This window comes from Strongylocentrotus purpuratus, unplaced genomic scaffold, assembly GCF_000002235.5.
Source record: "Strongylocentrotus purpuratus isolate Spur 01 unplaced genomic scaffold, Spur_5.0 spur5_scaffold_8, whole genome shotgun sequence".
NCBI classification, from domain to species: Eukaryota; Metazoa; Echinodermata; class Echinoidea; order Camarodonta; family Strongylocentrotidae; genus Strongylocentrotus; species Strongylocentrotus purpuratus.
In genome coordinates this window covers 12,340,631-12,366,792 of record NW_022145614.1, presented here as the reverse complement: position 1 = coordinate 12,366,792, position 26,162 = coordinate 12,340,631, and the positions used below count along the sequence as shown (strand labels likewise).

Sequence of the window (26,162 nt, the reverse complement as noted above, 5' to 3'; positions counted from 1 at the left end):
TTCATTAATAATATCTGTTTATTGATGTAACATCATACACAGTTTATATCTACATACACATTCACAAAACAAACCTTCCATATCATATCCTCCTGTACTTTCATCTTTTAAGTACATAATATGCTTTTCTTAAGTAGAATTCATTTAATCATTCCAGAGTTATAAAAGATGAATATTTTAAAGACATAATCTTCAGCTAAACACCTAGCGTTGTAGTTGGCCAAATCTCAAAAAGAAATGAATACACTTAATCGTCTTTATACATGGAAAGCTCATACACACAAATATGTATGTACACATTAAGATATCTTCTGTGCCTTTCAAGTTTCACATTCCTTGATTTTAAAAAAGCTCATGAAATGAAAGGCAAATAAATAGTTGTAGCAAAAAAGATTTCAAGTTATAGAATATATATTATAGTGACAAAAATCTCACCAGTCAAAGAAATACATATCTTCAATCAAACTTTCCCCAATCAAAAGTATCATCATTGCTTTTGTTATTTATCAAACACAGTTAGCTGAAATTTAAGCAAAAATACCATGTCAGTATAAGATAGTCAAAATTCATTGTTAAATACAAATGAAACAGTTCTGAAAAAGGGTTTTTAATGATTGGGTTTTTAACTCAACTCTCGATCACTATTACTGTTTCAAAATGTGTCATAAATTCAAAGAGAGAAGTACAATTAGAAGGAATTAAGGGCCTAAGATGTAAACAGATTTTTAAGGAGTTTAAACTTGTCTCAAGAAATTGCAATTGCCCAACAGATATGGTTTAAGTTTAATAAATTAAAAGTAATCAGGGATTCAGGGCAGTGGTTTTAATCGTTCTAGAAACATTGTCTTTGTTTCATCATAATTTAGTCAGTATATATTTCACTAAAATCTCAGGATTAAACAATTTGTTTTCAACTCCAACTGTTATCAAGAATCTCTAAGAAAATTTGTGATTAAAAAAAAATGCCTGCATTGTAATATGATTGTATAAGGTCAAGTTAAGAGTGTAAAGGAGCTGGTTGTTATTGTTTGTTCTCTTTCCCCTCCACCAGTTCCAAGTACAGACGAATAAATATGAGGGGAAACAAATATGTGCAAAACTAATTGCTGGTCTGGCAAACGATACAGCTTATCATGGCAAGCGAAGGAAAGACGATACAAATGTCTACAACTATTCAAATATGTACCACATATCACTAGTGGAGAGCATAGGAATTGAAGTTTGGTACCCATGGTGATATTGTTTAGATTGTAAAGTTAAAAAGTAAACCCAGTAGATGAATCAATCTGGTCCGTACGTATCCCCATGATTCTCGGTGTACCATGTGACCAGAGGTCAAGTGTCAACCACGTTCCATCTATTCGGAGGCAGAAGGGGCGTTATCTCTGTGTTAAAGTAAATGAGCTAACATCAAATATAGCTAGCATATTTTTGTCCAGCACAACGTACTCCTTCACTTTCTCTTCCAATCATAAAAGTTAAATCCCACTAAACAGAGAAGAATTGATATGAAAACCGTTGCAATTTCAGCCTAAAATGTGAAATTTTCTACCAAAGCACTCTGTATGAATAATATTTTCCTCATGTTCCTGACCGATTTTAACGTTTCATTTTGGAATATGACATTTTGCAGCAATTTACGTGAAGCTCTGATTCCTGAAGCAAACCCAGTCCTCCAAAAAATGTACACCTCTTCTTTCAAACTTTTGGAATGCGAAAGTGAAAATACTAACTTTTGGTCGCAAACCAAAACTTCTACTTAATGCAGAAATGTTCTGTACAACACAATGCTGTCTGAAATCCGTATCATATATAAATTATCTTTACAAAATATGAAAGAGAAAAATAGAGAAACAATCCTCATAAAATATATATAAAACAATAAATTAAACAATTGAAAATTACATATTAACTTTACCATCTTCCTATACCTGTAGGCTTCACTATTTACAAACGTGTATCACAGCAAGCCTCTCCTAATGAATCACTATCACTAATCATCATCATCTTCATACAGAAAACTTTCATAGGATGTAGTTTAACCATCTACCAACCTTACAATTTAGTCTAGGCATGTCTTTGGACACTCCTGTGGACTTTCTCAAGCCAAATGATTATTCACAGTTTCTTGCTGTGTGCTGCCTCGAGATCACATGAGCCAGGATAGGTGACCAATGAATAGCCAGAGTCCCTTAAAGGCTTTACAACAAAGGATTTATCCTTAGCTTGCCCAGTAAATTATAAGGTTAGTAAAATTTTGAACTACATCTTATTATCATCATCATCATCATTTATTTATTTAAGCCAGCATTTTCCCTCTAACGAGGGGTTACTGACATTTGCGCCATGATGACACTCCCTCCCTTTAATTCTGCTTGTCTCAAGCACCCTTGATGATATCTAATAACCATTACCTAACAACTATTGTCCTTGTTCTAGTCATGTAAAAGAAGACGATTCCATTACTTTAGAACTTTCTAATCCATCCAACTTGTCATTTCTTCCAACAGATTGGATGTTAAAATGTATTCACACCTGTAGTAATATTTTATGAGAAAAAAGAACTGTCCATATCATGAAGGACACTGGTAAAGTTGTCATATAAATTTGTTTTCTTCGCCTTCTTCAACAAACACCATTTATCTTTCTTAAATCTCTCCTATTTTCTGAACTAGTTACAAAATTAAGTAATCCAAGAAAAGTTGTTGATGTTTCACAAATGAGGTTTGCATATGCTGTACAAAATACCATGTATAATTATTGTGACATTCCACACTTTCAATATTATATATAGTAGAAACTGACATGCAGCACCAAACCAATGCAAAAATGAACATTCCAATCACATAATCAACATTAGAAAAGGGATTATTAATATCAAAACTTCATCAAAGAGAAATAGCAAAATTGTGACCAGCACAGCTTATCGTTGTTCTCTGTACAGTTTAGAATATTTAAAAAAAAAACAAGAGATATAATACTTCAAGTAATGAAACAACCATGCTTGTAAACTGTTCTGCAAAGCCAAAAGAGTGATTGAAAAAACAAACCTAAAACTATTTGTAACTTGTTAAGAATGGTTAACTTTATCATTGGGTTTAAATAAGAATGGTATTTAGGCTACATACTGCACATTTATTCTATCTTCAGACTTGAATGACTATCTGCTGGATAAATTTGTATATGTTGTGCTTTGAAAGAAACCTACGAGAGCTCATGAGTTGACCAAGTGATTGCATTGTACTAGAGTAGTTCACTGCCTCAACCATGCACCATGCATTATAAAAAAGCAAAAGTGAACTACCTGTGTTACAACTGGTCGTGGCAGTTGTCTTTATAGACAGTGATGCCTTCTGGGCCTCTTGCAAACATCATATAAATACACAAGCAGATTTCTTCACAAGCATCCATGCACACCCATGCCAAGCGTATTATACAGATGTCCTCCTTTCTTAGAAGATTAGTATATTGTTTGTTTTGGGAGTTTGTCTTGTAAGTATCGACTTTCATTAATGCACAACAAATATTATCATAAAAAATGACACACTACTTCTATTATAGAAGACTTCAATCACGTCCTTTATGTAGGTATTAACAAGATTGGAGAAAGGTGTACCAGCAATAATGATCCACACTGAAAAGTGTCCTTTCACCTTCCAATACATGTGTCACCGATAAAGCTCAAGGGCTTCTGATTTGACTGAAGCTGAACGCGTTTACTTCTCTCGTTGATGTGGCTACAAGCAGCTCTGATTGTACAAACGTTTTTCCTAGCTAATCATATAGATATTATTCATATTGTATCCACACGCTTTGTTTGGACAGAACTGTTTCTGAAGGTCAAGAACGTTTCAATCGGTTGTTGTTCCAGCCTCCATGCTGACATCATGCAGGAGTGTTGATCAGAATGATTTCCTTGAGATCTCGGCTGCAGGAAGCAACATCGGTGATCCTGTCCACCATCTCCTGCAGAGGCTGTACCGCAGGGAACTGGAGGGCCGCGTTCTTGGTGGCACTGACGCTCACGTTGAGGCAGTCGCAGAGGGAGTCGCTGTGGTGGATGATGCGGTTCTTCACCTCCAGGCTGTGAAGGTTGTGGTGGAGCGTGTCGCCTACGAACACCAGCTTGTGGCCCAGGAGGATGATGTGCTTGCTGTGAGCAACAAACACTTTGGGTGGCTGGTTGCCATCGATGCAGGAGAAGAAGAGATCGATGGCATTGTGCAAGGCAGTGAAGAGTGTCTCCACCTCTGTGTAATAGAACGTGAGGAGCTGTTGATCTCCTGGAGAGAGGGGAGGAGACATTGGAGGTTGATCTGTTGTGATGATGATCTGCCTGTTGTTGATGGACTGTGGCTTCTGGACGTATCCGTACTCCGGCATCTTGCCGTTTTCAGGCATGATGTGGTTTCCATTAGTCTGGGCGTGGATCTGCTGCTGAGGGGCCACTGCGACGCTGGGCACCAACGGTAGCGGCCTGCTGCGGATGGTTTCCCTGGTGGCTTGGATCGGCGCGGTGGTCACCAGGGTCTCCTTCTCTGCAGCCATCCAGTTGCTGGACAATCCAGCGGAGTTGGGAGGTGGTGTTGGCAAGGGTCTGTTCTGGATGATTCCTGCCCTTTTGAAGAGCAGGGATGAGTTACCCTGGACAAACACCACAAACCTTTTCACATCATCTGGAAGACTCCTGGCAGTAGCTGCAAAAGTGTCCAGCTCATTGCTGCTGGGAATTGAGCTAGTCTTGTGCATGAGCGTGTTCACATCCCAGTTGCATTCATCTAGCAACGCTGACGCTTTGGCCATGACCTGATGTTCATCCTGAATGGGCTTATACTGTTTGCTCAGTTGTTCATGAAGATTATGATCCGAAACATAGAGGGCGTTTACCAACACACCATCGCAGAATTCCATGAACTCTTTGGATGCTAACTTGAGCTGATTGCATGCCGCTCTGATTTCGTGAATATGCGGCTGCAGATTGTTCTGGTGCCTCCACGTGCTACTGACATAACTAAGCATGTACGCTACAGCTGAATCAAGTGCTTGCTGCCGCTTTATAAGCAAGTCCATGGCAGCATCGCGATCAAGATTTAGTCTCCTCCCAAGAGTTTCATCTATACAGTCTGCTGATTTCGATAATTGCGGGAGAGACAATTTACCAACTCCGTCTGTGATGTCATCCGCTGAATGGTGATGCTGCGACAGCGCGACGGGCCCTACTACTGGCCTGTCCTGCGTTACTGTTGGAGGAATGTCATAAACGTGATCAGAAATGCGTCTCTGCGTGCTACCAGGCTGTGGCCTTAGACCACGTGCAGTAGGAGGCGCATCATAAAGCTCGTGTCCATGCCTTGCGGGTGTATCGTACAATTCATCAGGCTGAACTTGCTTACTCGGAGGCACATCATACAAATCACCAGTGTCCTTTTGCAGTTGTGTTTCATACACCCGTTGTTGCGGTGTTGGAGTTCTTTGTGGCAGAGTATCATAGAGCTCTACGGGAGGTGGCGACACCGGGCCGCCTTTAAGCGGAGGAATAAAATCATACACATCATTGTCACCTTGCTGGGAAGGTGGTATGTCATATGTATCAACAGAGTCTAGCGTGCTCATAGAAAGCGTGCTCATAGATGGCGACTTCTCGTCCTTCGCCTTTTGCAATGACGGCGGGACATCGTACACATCCTGGGGAAAACTTTTCTGACCGGACATATCCCGCTTGCATGGGGGCGTGTCATAAATCTCATCGACATTCTCCTGCTTCGGAGAGCTCTGTCCACTCTTCGAATTCAGTGATTCCCCGCTTCCAAACGCACGAGGTGGCACATCGTAGGTTTCACTCGGGGAGATTCTCTGCACGCTTGGAGGCGTGTCATAGAGTTCATGTCCTGGTGGCGTTGTTCGTCCGTGGTGTGTCGGTGATGTGTGCAAGCCTTGTATCGGTGATGTGTGCAAGCCTTGCATCGGTGATGTGTGCAAGCCTTGTTTCTGATGGGGTGATGCCAGGGAAGTGGTGGCGTTGGGGGGTTGTTTCCGAACAGGAGGGATGTCGTAGTCATCCATGGACGATGAAAGCCCGGTGTTTGCTTGCAGAGACATGTATCCTCCAGATGAGCTGGATACATTCTGGACATGCTGGAAAGACAAAAAATAGAGAACAAAACAAACTGTTAATGATCAAAAGTAACTTGACATGTTTATTTCTTCATCTGTTATCTACTTGATTTACAAGACACCTTCTTTTTTTATTTCTAGAAACATGTAATAAGTGTAGCTCAAAACTTTGCGTTATATAACATAGACTTGCTCGGCAATAAACCCACAAAAGACTCATGATATTACCAGCTGTGGAGCGGTGGGGAAAAAAAAATCATGTTTGGTGTTACTCTTTAAGTATGAGTTCCTTCTGAAACAAGAAAGCTTCCAAGTTGCACATCATTTTTCCTTTTTTTCTAGTTCCAACCTCATAAATATTCTATTTCCACTCCAATCTGTCCTGATTTCCATAAATACCATGTAAATCATGAGGCAAACATCACAGCTCTGCAATTAAATGTTGCCAGAGGCAAAGCATAACAACCAAGGAGAGCCCTCAAGACAGTAAATCTCCATTTTGAAGAAAAAAATCTCAGCAAGTCCTTGCCTCTCACTCAAACAGCCTGGCATTAACAAGAGAAAAAAACAGCTTCACATCTACTTTGGATGTGTAAAAACTAGGCTGAAACCCTTCACACACATATACATATACAACAAACTAGCTTTAGTCACAACCTGTATAGAAATACCACCTGTCTATAAAGACCACATTTTTTGTTTCCCTTGAAAATGGTGCCTCATTGGAACATATACTGAAGGAACCTGTACACAAAAACCACTTTTCTCGTCTCCCTTGAGTGGCCTTTATATACAGGTTTCACTATATATCAACCCCTGAGAACCAGAAGGGTGTTAACTCCTGCATGTGTCATAGAGGTAATGCCCTTCTGGCTCTCCTGGGACAACACGATTCCATGGCTGCCTGCAAGAATGGCGTTACTGCAATTGATAATACACATCTCTTACAGCCTTCTTGCAGGCAGAATATGCTTAGCGAACCAGTGGGGCCTGTTTCACAAAGCCTCTTTTCAATGACAAATGACAAAAATCAGTGACAGATCTGCTGATAACCAATCAGAAGCAAGGATTTGAGTAGCTTATAACAAAAACTGTAATTTGTCACTGATGACAAGTTTTGTGAAAAGCCCCTCTCATGAATTTTTTTAAAAACAGATGTTTGTTACATTTTTTTTTTCTCTTATTCTCCGAAAGCCAGAAGGACATTAAATTGAGTTAACACCCTTCCGAGTCTCAACAGAAAATGTGTTCTTTCAGCGACTGCGCATCCTCTTGATTGATCAGAACACAACAACAAATCTTGGGTAGATTCAACAAATCCTATTTTCAAGGAGAGCATTTTTTTATTGGCTATGGGGATTTGGGGTGTGCATGTGTGAATCCCAATTCTCTCTCTCTCTCTCTCAAAGTGCTTTTTTTATTGCAGGATCTAACTAGAAGTGATTGCCTTTCTCACATTCTCAGGAAGCACAATTTCCAGGTATTTTCTTCCCCAGCTCTTTATTGCCTTCTTGTGAATCTCAGGAGATCTTCCACTCGCTCTCTATTTGCTCTCAAATTTCAGCCTAAGAGTGTTGTCATTCTATTTCTGTATGTTGGGTATGTTTGTTTGTATACATGTGTGTTCAAGTCTGTTCCTCTCTCTCTGTTTCTCCCTCTATGTCCATCCCTCTTCCCCTGAAAGACTTTCTCTTCTTTTAATCCTGAATTGCTTTTTAAAGTGCCCTCAGCTCTCAATATTCAACTAAATAGTAAACATTTGAACTTTAAAACCCTTCATTACTCTTCACAGTCCAAAAAATTCATCTATTATCAAGCTATGATGAATCCTATTATTCTGATGATCCACTTTTTGTTTTGCATCAACCTGAAGATTAAAAGAGTGTATCAAGTAAACAAAAAAGTAAACAAAAAAGGAGGAAAACACACCTACTCGAAATCCTGAAAATTCTGAAAAGATTATGAGGTCATCTTTAGGCACTAAAGGATAGGATTGATTTTATTCTGTGCACTTTTGACAAAAATCACCTAAATCCATGTCTCCATGAAATGAAACATTGCATGTAATCATCTCAGGAAGGAATAGCAGGCAAAATAAGTGCTACCACAAAGGATATTCCTAAGACTATCTCTCGATAGCTCTGTGGAAGGTGCCACTCTTAACTTCCATTGTCATCATCACCACATGATGAACACAATTATGACTAACAAATATAATTTCCAGAAATGAAGCAATGAACAACTTCCTTCATCTTTTCCTTCCACCAAGCGAGTTGCTCAAGACTGACGATCAAGTTCAGCTTCTGTGTTCTCCTTGTTGACATCATTAACACTGTAACAATTGTTGACAGAAGGGACCTCAAAACTATGTAGGTCATCTCAGGAATGCTAAACATGCAAATGATATGTACACTTGAGTGTCTGAGTCTTGCCATTTCTTTACAGGATATGAAATAATGAGTAATGAGAAGAACTGAAAGTACATATTTGAAAGATTTTGTTGTTGTTTTGTTTAAACCTTCGTCATTCCATATGACTCTTGCAGTGTTTTTTTGTTCAGTTAACAATAACATTGTAAATTAGGTCAAACTTACTTTACTTTTCTTTCTTTCTTTCTTTCTTTCTTTCTTTCTCTCTCTCTCTCTCTCTCTCTCTCTCTTTCTTTCTTCTTTCTTTCTTTCTTTCTCTCTCTCTCTCTCTCTTTCTTTCTTCTTTCATTTCTTCCCCCCTCCCTGTGCCCTTTCCAAATATTCCCTCCAGTGTTTTTATTTCTAAATATTTTTATATTTATTTATATTCATTTTCTCTATTCTTCCACCCATCAATTATCACCCCACATCTCTTATCCACTCCAAAATGTCATTTTTTTTTTCTCTGCCCCTTTCTCCTCCCTCCCCATCACATACTCTAAAAATTGAGTTCATATACGGTACATATACTTCTAATTGAGTACATGAACATCTATCCCCAACTGATGAGCGCAATGTTATTCTGGAGGTCCACGAGAGTTCATGTTCATATATTCCAAATTGACGAGCGCAATGTTATTTCCGCGGTCCAGATTGCGAGTCCGAAGTCGGCCTGTCTGAACTCTCATGCTTCGCTTCATAACACGGTGAACAGCTGCCTACCCATGGGGGAAAGGGCAAAACAAAGTCATGGTCGACAAAACCTAGCCTTTTATCTATGCCTTCGGTACTTGTGTATTAGCCGATAGATTGAGGGAGAATAACCTTTGTGATATCATTATTAATAATGTACTTTAAATGCCAAGTAAAGAAATATTGTGTGGTAATATACATGTATGCAGTTAAGAAAAATAATTATCAACTGATTATTTAAAACCTTTGTTAATTACAGATACTAAAACAGATACCTTTAATATTAGTGTAATCATATGAAGAAGGAAAAAAAGTAATAGTTACAGTGCCTTAACTTAATGCTGTAAACAGAATCTAACACCTACTTTTGTTCAATTATTTTCATTATATTTGGGACATAATTGAATCATATTTGTGAAATATAATGTATTCAAATAAAGATGCATTCCCCATTTGTATGATACATAGCTAATTTAGTATACTTCCTTCATACTTTCATTTTGAAACTCTTAGAATTCTATTTTTGATATGAAAACTAAAAATAAAAGACCTTTGATACAGCAAAGATATAATCCCATTTATCAAACACTGAAACAGGATATGCCAAATGCACTTGAATGTTTGCGTGCCACATACCTAGTGAAAACAGTGTGCACAGTCAATAAAGTCAACAGACTTGGTGCCAAAGCCTGTGTGTTTGTCTATCAAGATCTCATTAATCATTTCCCTTGCGAATGAATCATATCATAAATAATGGGCGTAATAACAGATTTTCAACATTATCCATGTCCTACATTTTGTAAAAATAGTTTCAAATTCTCAGAATGAGATAATCACATTTTTCCTATTGAATTGAAGAATACCCCAAAATTTTGGTAGATAATCATAACAAGGAATGAAAGAAGGAAATGTCTTCATTTAATAATTAATTTCGATAATGTAGCTCCTAAAAATAGAGATACATAGGTATGTTCTGAAATGATAAATTAGTTAAATTATCTCAAATTATCTCTCGCAAATCAGTCCACTGTTTTCTATCAAATAAGTTCAACCAACAAAACTCATACAATTTGTTATCAATGTAGATGTGATGATCTAAATATAATGTCCAAGAGAATGTGCATTTCTAGGAAGGAATCACATTTATTCTAATGTCAGTTTTCTAGAGTTTTCTTCAAGGTTCTAACACAAACAGCATTCTCTCATTTGTACTAACTACCACCCCTTCAGCAATTCAAGCATCTTCAAATGCTTATTACATTGCCAAACAATAGAGAGATGTACTCAAAGATGTTTTTACAATCAATATTGGAATTTCATGTGAAGATTTTGAGTGGTCCCATACTCCCCCACAGTCTGTTGACATTCAACATTGCCACACCAAAATCCAGGAAAGATAATTTGCTTTCAAATCTATTTACATGTCCGTTCAAATGTTGTTTCATGAAATGTCAAATCCATTCTGCAAACGTCTATAATTGTGTGTGCATTCTGATTTGTAAAGTCACTTAAAGATAAAGTTTTGGTGCTGTGATTGCATTGTGAAAGAAACTAGTACTGGAGAGGTTGATTATGTAGTACATTATGAATTGTTTACTGTGAAGTATAATGATGCAATCTTGCAGGAAAAATCACAAACAGTAAAAAGAACTGGACACAGAAAAGGGTATCTACTGGACTACATACACATGCATGTGGCATTGAAATTTATTCCTAAAGCTAAAACTATTCATTTAATTTTATTTAAAATATAAGGGCATTTCATAAGAAATTCTTTCATGTAACATTGATTTTATGATATTCTTTCACATGGGACATAACAAGAATGAGAAAGTTCACAATTTTGTTCTCACCTTTTCCAAAACTCAACCTTCTCTTTAAATCCTTAAACCATGATTTGCTTTTAGCCATTACCACTCAAACACTACTACTTTCATTCCTACCCGTCAAATGGAAAAGAAATGTGATAAAGTAGTAATAACGTCATCATCCATGCTTGCACTTCATAGCAAACATTATTATTAGGGAGAAGGGCAAAGTCTGGCGCAAGACATTTGGGACTTGCCCAGTCCCTCTTCAGAAAAAGGGTGAGGTTGGCCAAAAAGAACAGAAAAGAAAACAGGAATCTTGATAGGGACTTGAGATAAAGCTTGTAGTTTTCAGACGTCATCACACAGGAGAAGGTTTCCCTAGACAATCCTACATCTTACTCAAATCAATGATGCAATAAAAAAGAAGATAGTGTAAAGACATTGCTTAGAAAGAGCAGCCTCCTTCACCTTCAGTGAACTTTTGAAGATCAAATTGAAGGAGCTTTCCTTTTTGCAATCTTCCAAAATCTTTGTTAAATTCAAGTGGGAGCAGAATTTGTTTTATAGCATTATTAACTTGAATTGCAATGTTTTTTTTCCATCTCTGTCTGAGTCAAAAGTCAATCTATCTGTCTGTTTTTCCTTGTCTCACTTTCCTTAGACATGCAAACAATATAATTTTTCAATGTATAACATTGTACTTTACAAGTAGTAAGAACCACCAGACACTTTTAACTGCTGTCTCTTCATACAAAAAAAGGGATAAATCAATAACATCATGCTGTTATATCTACAATGGTAGACTAAAAGATCTATGCTCAATTCTCACTACTTTTGTGACTTCAAAAACAAGTTATTAAAAAGGACTTCATTATTAATGGAGACATCACATGAATTCCTTCCCACCTCATTATCAAAGCCCATTCTTCTTCTTCCTCCTCATATTTCATCTCAACCTTTATCCCTATTCACCAATTTACCCAATAAAAATATTCATTACTCTAAGCAGACATCTAACAAGCCCGATGAGGGTCGCTTTACACAATCCAAACATGGAAAGAATTCCTTTTTTGGCGGTTTCTGACAAAGTAAACATAGATTTGTCACCCTGCTCACAATGGAACACATGTTTTGATTTCATATATTCATCGTTGGAGCAAGGTATTAAAGCTTAATTGCATTTATGCTTTTTCTACTCCGTCATTGTCAGTGTCTTTTGTCGACTATCATTGGAAGGTGATGAATCTGTGCTGGCTGTCATCGACTCCTAGGGATTTCTTTTTTTAACCTGGGGGGCTGTGGGGAGGGCTTACATTAATGTCCCAATATTTTTTCTGTCTGCGAGCACAAAAAGTAAAAAGTCATCTTTTCAGTTTTCTAGTGCGGAGGTACGACATGCAGGGCTATACAAAAATGTGTGAACTACAAACATGGAATCTAGACCCTCTTTCTCTTTTTTTAAAAGTTGTACCTTGCAAAAATGAACAGTATAGATCTTTTATGTACACATGTACACCCACTGCAACATTGTAAATATACACCCACTATTAGTATGAGTTCAGATATTTGGATGTTCAAGCAAGTCTGTATTTCAAAATTTTAAACACTGATTTGATTAGCAAGATCCAAGTGTGACAACCCCCCTTTTCACTATATATGGTACTAATCATAGTAGATCTCAGTTGATAACTTGTTTTGAAAAGGGGTAATGCCCAACAGCAACAGCACATATCAACAGAAGGCCATATATAGTGGAAGATTCTAAGGGTTAAAGAAGTGCTACTCCTACTCATGATACTGAGGTGTGTTCTGGTACTGTTTATCCTGCAATCAAGTTTTGTAATCTCCTATGTTAAGCTGGGTCTTATACCAAAGGCAAATAAATCCTGTGGATCTCTCTTTAACTTTGTTTATCTGTCAATCTGATAGTACATGGAGTATAATGGGAGTTGGGATATGTATGGCATGCCTCCCTTATCGCAAGTCTACCTGTATACACAATGCTAGAGTATCTTGAACTGCTTTTCTAAGAAGTTTTTTCTTTCTTCAAAACATCTTCTGAAGTACATCCATTCAGTATTACCTATTAGGGTAGATAAAGATGGCACTCTTTCTATCTGCAAGATATATTTAACATTAATCTTATGAAATATTAGATAAAAAGACATTATGTTTTTGATCCATACAAGATAAAACACCCTTAAATTCTAGTCTTGATTATCATTAAACTTTACATCTTTTAAACACAAAGAGGTATGTTTTTCCACTACCTTGTTCATATAAACTTAGAGCAGGTAATTAATGACAAAATAAAGAGTACTGAAGATTGATGATTAAGTTGATGTTCACTTTGGTTAGCTAATCTAAATATATAAAATACCGTAGGCAGTCATAATTACTCTCTACTAAAACATGGGAGAAGAAAAGGTCACCCATTACAAAAACATAACCCTTCCTTCTAACATGAACATTAATCTTCATACTCTCCATATCACATCTTCGGCACAGCCACAGGCATTTTTTGTCAGACTATACACCTAACAGCAACATTTCCTCTCCAAAATTAAGCGCGACACACTATGATAAAGCAACTTTTTACAATTTATGTGGCTCATAAATATGCCCAAATCAGCTCTCTCTGCGACGAAATTGCTCGTGAATTCAATTTCGTCCGACGACGTGTCTGCAACTTAAATTGCCCCATTTTCCCTATTTCACTGATACAACTGCCCTGTCCTCTGATTGTAAATTGAAAAGCAATTGAACGACGAGGAGCTGCTAAAAATAACACTCAAAAGTTAAAGATGAGTTGCTCTACCTTGCACGATTTGTAGCATGGTGCTTGAGAAGGTGCTAAGTTAAACAAGCATGAGCAAATGAAATTAAATTGCTTGGTTGATTCAATTTACATGTGTACAACCAAAGGTTTACTCTGTTCAAGTTTGCTGGATTTGTTTTGAAAAAAAAAAATATTCATGGGAGGGGAAACCAAACAACCAAAGGCAAAGGCAAGCTAAAGAAGAACTATTAACAAAAAACTTTAAAGAGAGATATTTCCATGGCTAGAAGAAAAAGGATATATTATTTGATAAACCTGTAGCTAGTGGATGTTAACTATTTCCAGGCCTCTCTTGAAAGGCAGTTGGGAAACTAAGGAGACAATTGATAACTTTAGATAACAAATACAACTATTTACAGTTATCATTGTCACCTCCATAGGAAAATATGAATGTTGAATTAGACCCGTTACCAACTTAACCAATACCAAGTATCAAAAGGCCACCTGTCTTTATATAAAAAGGCTACTTTTCAAATATAACCTTAGGATGTTGCACAGACATAGCTTTGAGACCAAATATACAGGCCTCTGGCATCAAGACATGCAGCATTTCAAATATACCATAACTAACATGGTGCATCTGACATCTTTATATTTTAGACTCAGATATAATTTCGATACAATCGTATGATCATGGTTAGGAGGAGGAGAAGGAGGAAACCTCAGAGCTCGGTACAATGACTGCAAGTGACATTTCACTCTGGATTTCTCCTTGATAGCGAGAAAAGGAAAACCAAATCGGCTCGTGCGAAAATTGATGTGATGACAAGCGATCGAGATATCCCATCGGAGAGTAGAGAAAAGTACAGTGGCGTGACTATCACGGTAAAGCATTATGTAATTGCTCCTTATAGATATACCTGCTTATCTTTGGATGCGTACCGTGTCATTCGAAGGGAATGGGCTTTATTGGAATTCAAGTTACATGCAGGTCGTGATAATTTGCACTGATTGGATTTCCTCGAAAATCACGTGACTCGCTGAAAAGCGTCTTTCCGAATCTTTGATCATGTTTTTGATTAATGTTTAGTGACTGACTTACAGAAAGTAAAAGTGGAAAAGAGAGATAGATATGAAGAAAAATAAATGAAAAAAATTATAGGTAGAGGAATAGAATAATAAGAGGTGGTGACAAAGAAAAAAAGAGATGGAGAATTGGTGAAAGAAGAACTGAAAGCAGAAAATAAATAGAAGGAAACAGGCAAAGCAAGCTGTCCTTATATCTACTGCAGCCATGCATGGCCGCCAATTACTCTCAGGTTCTTGGCACAGGGACTCGATGGCGAGTTGCGTCGGCATTTGCGAATGCCACGAACGATTAAAGGAAGGGCTACCACCTTAATCAGCGGAACGTGCCGAGGTACGCGGCACCGGGCAAAGAGGAAGCGCCCCATCAAAGAGGATTAGTGGGTGTGCTGATCCAGCCTGGCATGTTGGTGTGGGATGCAGGAAGGGTTGAACTTGATGGTCAAGGGACGGATTGAGGGGTTTGGAGGGAGGGAGGGAGGGAGGGAGGGAGGGAGGGAGAGAAAAGGAAGAGAGAGAGAGAGAGAGAGAGAGAGAGAGGGGAGGGGGGGGGTGGGGCTTGAATAGATAGATGTACATATATGTCTGCTCTAATGTGGACTTTGATGAGAGACAGGGGCAGGGAGGGATATACAACATGTACAGGGGAGAGAGATAGATAGAAAGGAGAGAGGTAAAAAAGAAAAAGAAAGAGAGGGAGAGAGGGGATTATAATTTCATAGACTATATAAAAAGTGAGGTGTTAGGCATGAACAGATGGAGAAATCTAATAAAGATGGGAGAGAGAAAAAGAAAGAGAAAGAATAAAAAAGAAATAAGTCCAGCAGGAAGAATTGATCTATAGGGAGATATGAAGCATGAAGAGTATCTACCTGGAACCGAATCAACCATTCTCACAATTTACAATTGATAAATCTACCAACACTTGACATTCCCTATATAAATTGATCAAATTAAGAGTTCCTTTCTCAATCAATGGATTAATTAGGGCAACAATAACTCAATCGCATCTCGATGAAATCATTCTACTGCCCAGTTGATGAGCTATCTGATTGATTGACCATCAGATCGTTATCACGATAGCGTGAATGAAAGAATGATTGATAGATTTCTTGATGGGTTGTTATCGTGATTGATTGCTTAATCAATTGCTACATGCCAATGGTCCTCTGATGAATTGCTTCTACATTTAGGAGTGACCAAAAGAGCATTCATGGCAAGTGGAAAGATTTGTGTAGGTACAAGTGGAACAAATGTAGGAGGTACAAGCTACGTGGTGACCTAAACTTTGACTTTAAGAGTGGGCCAATACTCTCCTTCATGCCTCAGTCACACCGCCAAACTGCCTCCAAACATTCTTAACCATTCGGTGTAACATTGCTCATTCCTAGTCTGCTGTTGGACTGGATTCGGTCTTGTCGGTGTGACTGGAGTAACATCCTGAGATGAGCACTTCACACAACAGTTTTTCAATGGCATTACAGGAAAACATTGCTCATCGATCTCCTTGGCATTTGATAGGATTTGTTTTTATCCAAAAGGATATCTATCAAGGGTAACTGATCCACTGAGAGGTGTATCTCAAGATCACACTTCAAATGCAATGCGAACAAATAGTATTCACAGGATTTGGCACTCACAAAAATTGGGACTTCTTATACCTCAAGTAGTGACAGGAGACAAAGCAAACAGTTATATTTGGCATCAACCGAAGTTCAAAGCTAAACTTTCCTTAGAATCTTCTTTCACTCATAACAATTTTGAACTTGGAACAGATGTCCGTGGAACTGAAGTCTCACACAGGAAAGCAAGTGGGGGGAAATTCAAGAGCAAGGTTAGGAAACGATGTCCTCTAGAGAGCAGGTACTTGATAGGTCTGTCCTCTTTGGGCAGATGACAGGTGAGGTTGGGTTCTCTTGACAGCCCTGGGACGTCGATCGTCCCCTGGAAATAGCTCCTGATGAGGAACAGAAGGTCAGTTGGTGAACTTAGTGTGGACTCTTGAAGGTGTTCTTGTGCTCCTCTAGCCCTTGAGGTTTGAATGTGGGTGTGTACTTTCGTTAAAAGTTCACAAATCTGATTCATTCTTGTACCTCAATACAGCCGTGGTACAGGCAACAAGATAAACAACATTCCTCCTGAAATATACAGGATATATCAACAATAGTAAAGGTAGGAAAAGCTGTCCACAAACTTCCCTGCACCAGCATATTAAAACTCTAATAAAAACAAGTAATCAGACAAAGAGATGCCAGGCTTCCCTCATGCAATCAAGGATATCACTTATCGTCCGTAGATGTTGAAATATTATTGTGATGACATCAATATCAAAGTCAAAAATCAGCTCACGACTGCACATCCAAATAGCAATGATACGCAGTATAGGCAACAAGACAATGAAATGTCAGGTATCCCTCATGCATTGTATATGATATCATCCATAGATGGTGTTGAAAGACTATTGTGATGGAGAGTCCAAACTCTAAAGGCCTCTGGAGGAAAGTCACGTGATCTGGGGGGCGTTTCACAAAACTTGTCATCAGTGACAAATGACAGTTTTTGTTATAAGCTACCGAAATCCTTGCTTCTGATTGGCTATCAGCAGATTTGTCACTGATTTATGTAATTTGTCATTGAAAAAGGGCTTTGTGAAACGGGTCTCTGGACTCGCTTGTAGCTGGTCCATCCTTGACAGGCTGAGTGATGCCTTTGACAGGATATCCTCTAGCAGCTGTCAACACCTGGATCTAATCTGGACCTGACTGCATCGTGCGGCCCTTCATTGGAAACCAAGATGGATATTCATCTGTCCGATGATGTATCCAATGATGCGGGTTCTTGGATCTCTGTCTTCCAAATCAAGCGAGACGCTTCCTCTTATAATTGCCTCAAGTTCGTTTCAATCATATCTATTTCTGAAATGAGTGAGGACCTTTAAAAACATTGATACAGACCACTGGGAAAGAGTATCATTTACATTTTGGATCAGGAAGCGTGTTGACCTATTTAGGCATATATAAAAACACACAAAAAGCACATCCTATAATATATTCTCTCCTTTGTTTCCAAATGGAAAGTATTGTTCTTGTAATGTACACACCTTGGGGATCTAGTGGAGGATAAAACTGTAAGTGTAGACTTATAATTTGTGCAAGTGACACAGACTTTAAAATACCAATCTTTCTTTCTGTAAAGGAGCCTGATATACATGTAGTTCAATCTACTTCTCAATCCTCCTTCCTTGCAACTAATTAGGGACTTAGATTAGAGTTTTGATTGAAATTAACAAATATTTCGCAAATGCCATGAAAATGTAAGGTTCTGGTCCATCAACCTGAAAAAAGAACAACCTTCAAGACCTTAACTCAAAAAGTCTGCAAACATCACAAACATCTTGCCCTAATTTTTTACTAAATCAATTATAGATACCAAACTTGGCATCATTCCCTGCTAAAAAAATAGGGGAGAAAATGGAGGTCACATGATCATAACTTTAGGTCACTGCTTAGTACAGCTGCCGTGGAACATGACCATATTAGGAAGGAAATTGGAATGAATTTGTTTAGAAGATAGGGGTGGACGATAACCTCCTGCCCAATGGGTCAGTGCCCTATGCACTTGGTGATTGAAACCATACACCAATGTTTTGGGAACATGCTCAAACAAAACCTTACGTTAAATCTAATCAATGGCTAGATCACTCCATCAGACTGTCTTTCACTTCCTTTTCCTCTTTCAGATTGAAACTTTACATTATCATTATTTCACCTGTTTAAAGCAACAAGGACATTAACTCTGTGTAAAAATATATAGGAGTTAACATCCTTCTGTCTCTCAAAAGACAATTTGTCAGAAAGAATATTCCCTAAAATTACCTGTAACCTTTGACACTTCCTCTTAGAATAATGTAAAGGCCCGGTCACACAGCCTTTCGCGTCTGTATCGCGGGTAAAATTTCGAGATTTTTTTTTGCCCGCGGTTGCCCGTGGTGGAAAATGTGCAAAATTGGCTTACCCGCGGAACAGACGCCGGCGACTGTTCCGCGTCCTTATCACGGGTGAAGCGCGGCGGTACCGCGGCCTACCACGCTTACACGCGGTACACACGCTAATGCACGTGATAACAACGCGGTACAGACGCGGAACAAACGTGCTATGACCGTGCTCCACCCGCGATTACCCGCTAAAATTTCGCGTCCAATTCCGCGTGTAACCACGTCTTAACCGCGGCCGTAGCACGTCCTAGCACGTTCGTTCCGCATCTGTACCGCGTCTTTACCGCGTGTGTACCACGTGTACCGCCCGCGATTACCCGCGGTCTAAATTTTTGGGCAGCCCAAAACTTTTTCGCGCGGCCAACCGCGTGTGAATTTCTTACCGCGTGTAACGACGGGTAAAGTACGGCTGTATCGCGTCTTTATCGCGACCTCAAAGCGTCCAACAGCGTCTGCTTCACGGGCAGAAATTTTTGGCCGCGATACGCCCGTGGAGGGCTGTGTGACCGGGCCTTTAAATCAGAGTTCCACACTAACTTTTTTTGGGGTAGATTTAACTTATTATGGTCTGTGTGCATGAGACCTACATAAAATTTGGGGTTTGGATTTTGATTTTGGGCACCAATTTGTCAAAGTGCCCTTTAGTGTTGAGCTTTGGTTAAAAACACACCTTCTTATGACGCCTCTCTTTTCTACAGAGCCTAACCCTTTACTAAAATAATAATCTAACTAAAAATAAAGCAATCATGCACTTTTGCCAATTTATCTTCTAAAAACAACCTTAAATTCCTAGCACCTGTCAATTAATTATTTCCCAATTTAAGAAGTGGTTGAAGGAGGGACAAAAATAATTTGGTAATAATTTCTTCTGACATCTAGCACGTCATCTGAGTGGGTAAAAAAATCAGAGGTTTTCCTGTTTTGAAAACTGGAATGAATTTGAGAATCAAAGATGAAAGCTTATCTCTATCCGCACAAACATATGAAAAAATCAGACTTCCCGTTTTAATCTCAGATGAAATCTTCTCCAGACTTAAATTGATAAAGTGATTCACCCCCGGATTCTGCAATTTTAGGATACTTCTCAGATTTGATATCCACATTTAGGGTGTAATAAATATCAATGTGTGGTATATTTTTTAGTCTAACATTTCATTTAAAAGAGTATCATGGGCAACAACTTTGGAAACTCTTCTCTAACTTATATTGCAAAATTCAGTCTTTAGATATAATGTTTGGCTATTCTATTATGACATATTTCAGTTTTAATTATCAAATATTTAAGAAAATGAATTACAAAGAGAACATTTACATCTTAAGATTTAATTTGGTTCCCTTTGAGAATTTGAAATTTATCAGTTCATCGGCTGAGAGCCAGAAAGTTTTTGATTCTGCATAAAATTATATTCAAGTTAAAACCAACCCAGGTCTCATCAGCCAACACATTCCCTTTAAAATAGAATCATGTTAAGGCTGTGCATTACCAGATAAATAGTAGAAAGCGATGCCATATTTTGCACAAAGCTTGTAAATAACTGCTATTTGGGAATCACATCTCCATGATTCTCAAATATAGGAAGAAAAGCATTTCATCCATACCTTCCTCTATTATAACTAGAAGGGCATCAAACGTCTCAAACCTCACATCAAACATCATATCTGTCTTAAGCCTTGATGAATCTTCCAAGACTGTTCACATAATTCCAAAGAATTTTCTCTCAGGAAATTCTGGGCTAAGTTATGCACCTGTTTCTCGGTCCACTTCGTCTATATATTTTTGAACATTCAGCATCAAATTTTGTAGCCAGCCAGACTTTGAATGGTTTAGTAATCAGAGCTGCCTTAGAAGCACGCTATACACATCTTTACTTGGATGAACGAATGAACTCTAAACTTCTGAAAGTTGAACTTCTCGAAATTAAAGGTTCGCAAAATTAACACTTAACACTTAACCAGTAACACTTGTAAATTTTCAAAAAATGCTTAAGGCAGTAATGTACAAAACATATCTTTAAATGTTGGGTTGATCTCTAAATGATCTTTAAATAATTTTCTTATATTTGAGGATAATTAAGATTATAAATGTCTTTTCTTATCAAATCCACCTTTTAATTACAGATAATTGATGAGAAAAAATGAACCAAAGTTAAGTATAATAAAGGAAGATAATTAATGGCACATAGAGGCACTAAACTGTTTTAACTTTGGTTATAGATAACAGCAACCTTTCTCAGTTTACAAAATAGTATTTCCAAAACAATGTTTTTCTCATCGTTTCAACTGTGGGATATGGAACAAGATATAGGACATTATAGTAAGTGATGGGAAACTGTCTAGACTCTGACTGACCCCAAACTGAACATCGATACTCTTCAGATATTCGGAGGGGAAACCATACTCCCGCATCTAGAATGACATACAAGACTCTTCCCTAATAGAGACCAGTCCTAATGCATTCGGTTCAATAGGAGTAAATCCATGCACTTTGCTAAATGGGAACTCACTGTGAGAGATGAGCTACTTTTCCCATATAGTACCCACATGTATTTATTGCACGATGCACATTCCTCATACATGTATGTACAGATTGTATTTCTGGCATTCCAATGAAATCTACATGTATATGTACATTTGTACATTACATGAAATGTACAGCCTCATGAAGTGGGTTGTATTACGTCTATGGTTGTATTGAGGGTTTTTGCTAAATCTTCGGCTGGGAGCAAGAAGGGAGTTAGCTCACATTTTGCATTGAGTTACATTATACCCTTCTGACTCTTACCAGATGACTTTGTCTGTTTGGAGCCAGAAGGCCAATAACTCATATTCTTTGATACAGAGATAATGCCCTTTTTTGCTCTCAATAGACAATACATGCCTGCATGGAAGAGGATTTAGATTCAATATCTTTGCAAGCAAAGTACATCCTGTATAACCTATTTTCTGATCGCAATGTGCCACTTTCGTTTTCAATTGTATTGTATGTGAAGAATGCAGTGGTGTTCCATCTGTGTATGTTCAGATCTACTCCTGATGTTATCAGTGTTCATTAACATACCATATATCACCTACTCTCCTTCTCTCTCTTTTCTTTACTTATCTTTTTATCCTTCTATCCCTTTCCCCATCCCCCTCTTTAAACCCCTCCTCTTCATATCTCTACTTCTCTGTTCTCTTTCTCCCTTACTCCCTCTTTCTCTCTCTCTTTCTCTCTCTTTCTCATTCTCTTCTTCTTTTTCACCTATATATTTGTTTATCTTTCTATCCCTTTCCCCATTCCCCTCTCTACTTCTCTGTTCTCTTTCTCCCTTACTATCCATCTATATCCTTCTCCATCTCTCTCCCTTACTCTCTACCCATCCTTTTATCTCTTTCTTCATTATGTTTTCACACTTTCCTGTTCTGTCTCTCTGTACCGGTATGTTTCTGCTTCTGTGACCTTCCATAAACGTTTTCATCTATGACTCTCGTTAAGGGGAAAAAAATCAAATAGAAATCAAAGCCTCAAAGGTTTATAATTTATAAAATCTGAAGTGAAATTGCTTTCTCAACCATAATCACATTTCCAACCGCACAACACCTGGTGGTGATTAGTTTTATCATAAATTCTGCTTATTTTATTGCAAAGGAAACCCATCTTCAATGTAGATGAATATTTTTCAAGATTATTTTTAAAATGACGATGGGAATAAATATAGTTTCATACTAAATATTTGCAATGAAAATACAGGTAATGAAGTGTCAGTGATGACTGTAAATAAAAGTAAAATACAGAACAGAATAATTCATCTGTCTTCCCAAAGATCAACAGCCATTATAAAATGTCCTTTTCTTTCCTTATTAATTCTCTTTATTAAAAAAATAGTGCATTAAAGAGGAAAAGACATGCTTTAGATAGATCAGCATCATATAACTCCTGGCAAATTGGGTCTTGAAAAGGGAGCATGTTTATAATTGAGGGGACAAAATGGCCTTTATTGGTCCCACGCACTCTCAATGATGTATGATCAGATGGTGGTAAAGCTATCATGTCGTTGTTAATGAACATGCAAACGACAAGTTGGGACCGATCGACTCTCTAGTCCTGCACCGTACTAAGCCGTGGAGTGACAGCGAACCAGCTCAGGCTCATTAGCATTCAAGGTCGCCTCAAAAGTTCAGCTAAGTTAAACGCTGCGAAAAAGAACGTGACCAAAATTTTAGACTTGATCGAGTGAGGAAGGCTCAGGAAGATACCTGAGCTTTAGAGCTGTTTTGTCATTTAGCCGTTGAAATATGATAATTTTGGGCAGGAGGTTGCAATCATTTGAAGAGAAACACATGTAAGAACTAACATAGCATATGTCCCAAGGCTTAGAGAGTTTAATACATTTACTTTTCACAATATCCTCCCTGAAGAAAGTCAGGATGTATATTACAAATATCTGGGAATACAAGTACCTTACGATTAAAGTATGACTTCTAGTAAATTCAGAATTTAAGATTACAATTTTAACCTGCTTGCATGACTGAAATATTCAAATTCAAAATGGGACTCACTAGAGCCTTAATATCAATAATCATTTTTATGGGAGATTCTGTGAGATAGTTGCGGCAAGGGGTGAATTAAAAAATAAAACAGTTTATCTTTTATCCTGAATGGACCAACCTTTTGAGGAAAAAAGGTAATGAAAATATTATGTTTTTTATATTGAACACGTCATACCGTATATACTTTGATTAAAGACATTCACAGACTCATATCCTCTTAAATATTGTTAAAAAATATAGAAGAATAACAAAATGACGGCATGGGATTACTATTTTACCAGTCATAAGCACATGGTATTCCATGTGACCACTATTTTCTCGAAACATGACAGACCATGTGACTCATTTTTTTCTCCTGTCATGACATAGCATATTTTGAAACTTTCAAGGTGTGTTGCTGGAGCTTAGTTCAAACTAAGTTATGAAAATCAAATCTGAGTTGCTTGATTCTCTGTTCTATTTTTGAAAAGCCGCTAAATTCATCACAAGGCATGATTTGACATGATATACAATCCAAGACCTTACAACACAACCACATTTTAGAAGAGATATGAGCATAGACTGCCGTAGAGTCACATGGAATTCAATTTCTTGTATGAGTACTAAATAGCTCATGTGAATATGAGTCATAAGCTTAATTGTTAAAATACATGTAGCCACTAAAGTTTCTTTTTTCATCTTCAAATAATCAAATTTCAGTTAAAACTGCGAACTATAGATACCACATTCAGAAGGCCATCCTTTCAAAAACCTTCCTCAAATAAAAGAAAGTCTAATGAAAAATATCAGCTTTCTGATAAAGCATTGAAGCATTTTTCATGAAGAATACACAATTGTCAACAATGATGATGATAAATATAATGACCCCAAATTAATGGTGTCTCAAAAACAAAGCTAATAATCAAACAAATATCTTGAGCTGACGAGAAATTCCAGAATACTAGTACAAGGGCATATTGAACATGTAAAATTGTTAAATGAGAGTCCTAAAATCCTACTTTCCCATTTCCTTTTATATTATAGTAAAGCCTATTTATACACACCCTAGCTCAATGATCTATCACACTTCTCAACACCCAAAGATAATATTTCGCTTGGTCGCTAAATTCTCAAGGGCCATTGTAGCAAGTGCAGAGATGATTTCATTACAGCACCAAGGCTCTAACTCCGCCCATCCATCACTACCTCCGAGTTGCTAAGCAACGGAGGTAAAACAGGTCACGTCTTCACTCCCCAGTTGTTGTCCTTTTGCACCTTGACAGAGGTAAGCCCCACACGCACACACCTGCTATCGTAGGAAACCATCGTTTCTTTAAATGAAATCCCAGATTGCATGAATCGTAAACCAGGAGATTTCCCCCGCTTCTTCCACGTCATTTGGAAATATGATGACGAAAGCCGGGATTAACGTCTCTTTCTATGATTCTACAGCTGACGAGGAGTCACCCTCTTAAATCCTTCTCTCGTTCCATCCATAATCCTAATTCCACTCCTACACCCCTCCTACACCCCTCCTATACCTCAATAATAAATTGAGATCTCAAGCTAAATCTGTGCATGAGTAATAGGGAAGTTATCAAACATCCAATTTCAAATAGTATGAGTAAAATTTGAACAGTAATCCCTGTGGATTGGCAATGTTAATCTACTGCAAGGATATAAAATCTGTAAATTCCAGCTCTAACGACCCTAAACACCCACTAATGTTTATCCAAGGTTGTCATTCGAACATTTCTAATCAATATCTCATTAAAACATAGAATTAAAATTTGATGCTATATAAACATCTCTCCAAGTTCCATGTGTCCAGGCAGTATATGTTACTTAGTAGAAATTCAATGGAGAAATTCAATAGCACAGATAAAGACCTACGAGGAATAGTGTGTGTAGTGGAACTCTGATATATATACCATATCTGCAGTCCGATCTGCAGCACTTCAAAACTTTGTAAAAGCGTTTATAACACGCTCACAAGGACTTTCAAAAAATTAACCTCAGGCAATTTCAATAGCCTAGTTTATCGCCTATAGAAATGTACTAACATGACAGTAACATATTATGTAATCTAAACACAAGTTTGATTGGCAATGGGTAATACAATAGAGTATTGAAATTGCCCTTTAGTTGATTTTTTGAAAGTCTTTATGATCGTGTCTCATGTACGCCAATCTCTCATCCTCGGAAAGGAGGGCCCTGGTTGCAAATACTTACAAGCATACCCATGCTTTCTTAGAGGTCAGGTTAACAAACCATCAAACCAAATCAATCAAAAGTAGTCATCAATCTGCAAAAAATCGCAGTTACTCCATAAGTCTAAAAAGTTTGATTTTATTCAAGTCTTTCCTTTCTGTACATCTCACCATCAGCCAAAAAAACCCACTATCGCTTCACATCCTTTCATACTTCCAAACATTCTGTTCACATGAGGTCGGAAACTTCAACATACCTTGTGAGGAGATGTATTGGTGTTGGGATGGTTGGGGCTCTCGTAGATGCCTGCCAGGAGCTTGAGACGGTTGCCGGGGGCGATGCCCTGTCGTCCATTGAGGGAGCATAGCCACCACCCCTCCAGACCACCGGTGTTCTGCTCCAGAACGGTCACGATGTCCCCCTTGCGGAACGCTAGCTCATCGGGAGCTTCCGCAGTGTTGTCGTACAGAGCCTTGGCAAGTACATGCTGTAAGATTAAAAAAGAAGAAGAATATAACAAATTAATATTTAGATCAGATTACAACAGAATTTAATGA

The 26,162-nt window shown here is 38.0% G+C and overlaps 1 protein-coding gene across 3 annotated transcripts in view; it reads right to left on the bottom strand.

Annotated features, from left to right (window-relative positions):
* Window positions 1-26,162, bottom strand: part of LOC576962 (breast cancer anti-estrogen resistance protein 1) — a 48,635-nt gene continuing 22,473 nt past the window's right edge. For all 3 annotated transcript variants that reach the window (XM_003727809.3, XM_003727810.3, XM_011682625.2), the window contains exons 2-3: window positions 25,862-26,092; window positions 1-6,135 (exon numbers count right to left, since the gene is read on the bottom strand). In XM_003727809.3, the coding sequence (XP_003727857.2) occupies window positions 3,886-6,135; window positions 25,862-26,092 (2,481 nt within the window). In that variant the 3' untranslated portion in view covers window positions 1-3,885. The remainder of the gene's footprint in view (window positions 6,136-25,861; window positions 26,093-26,162) is intronic.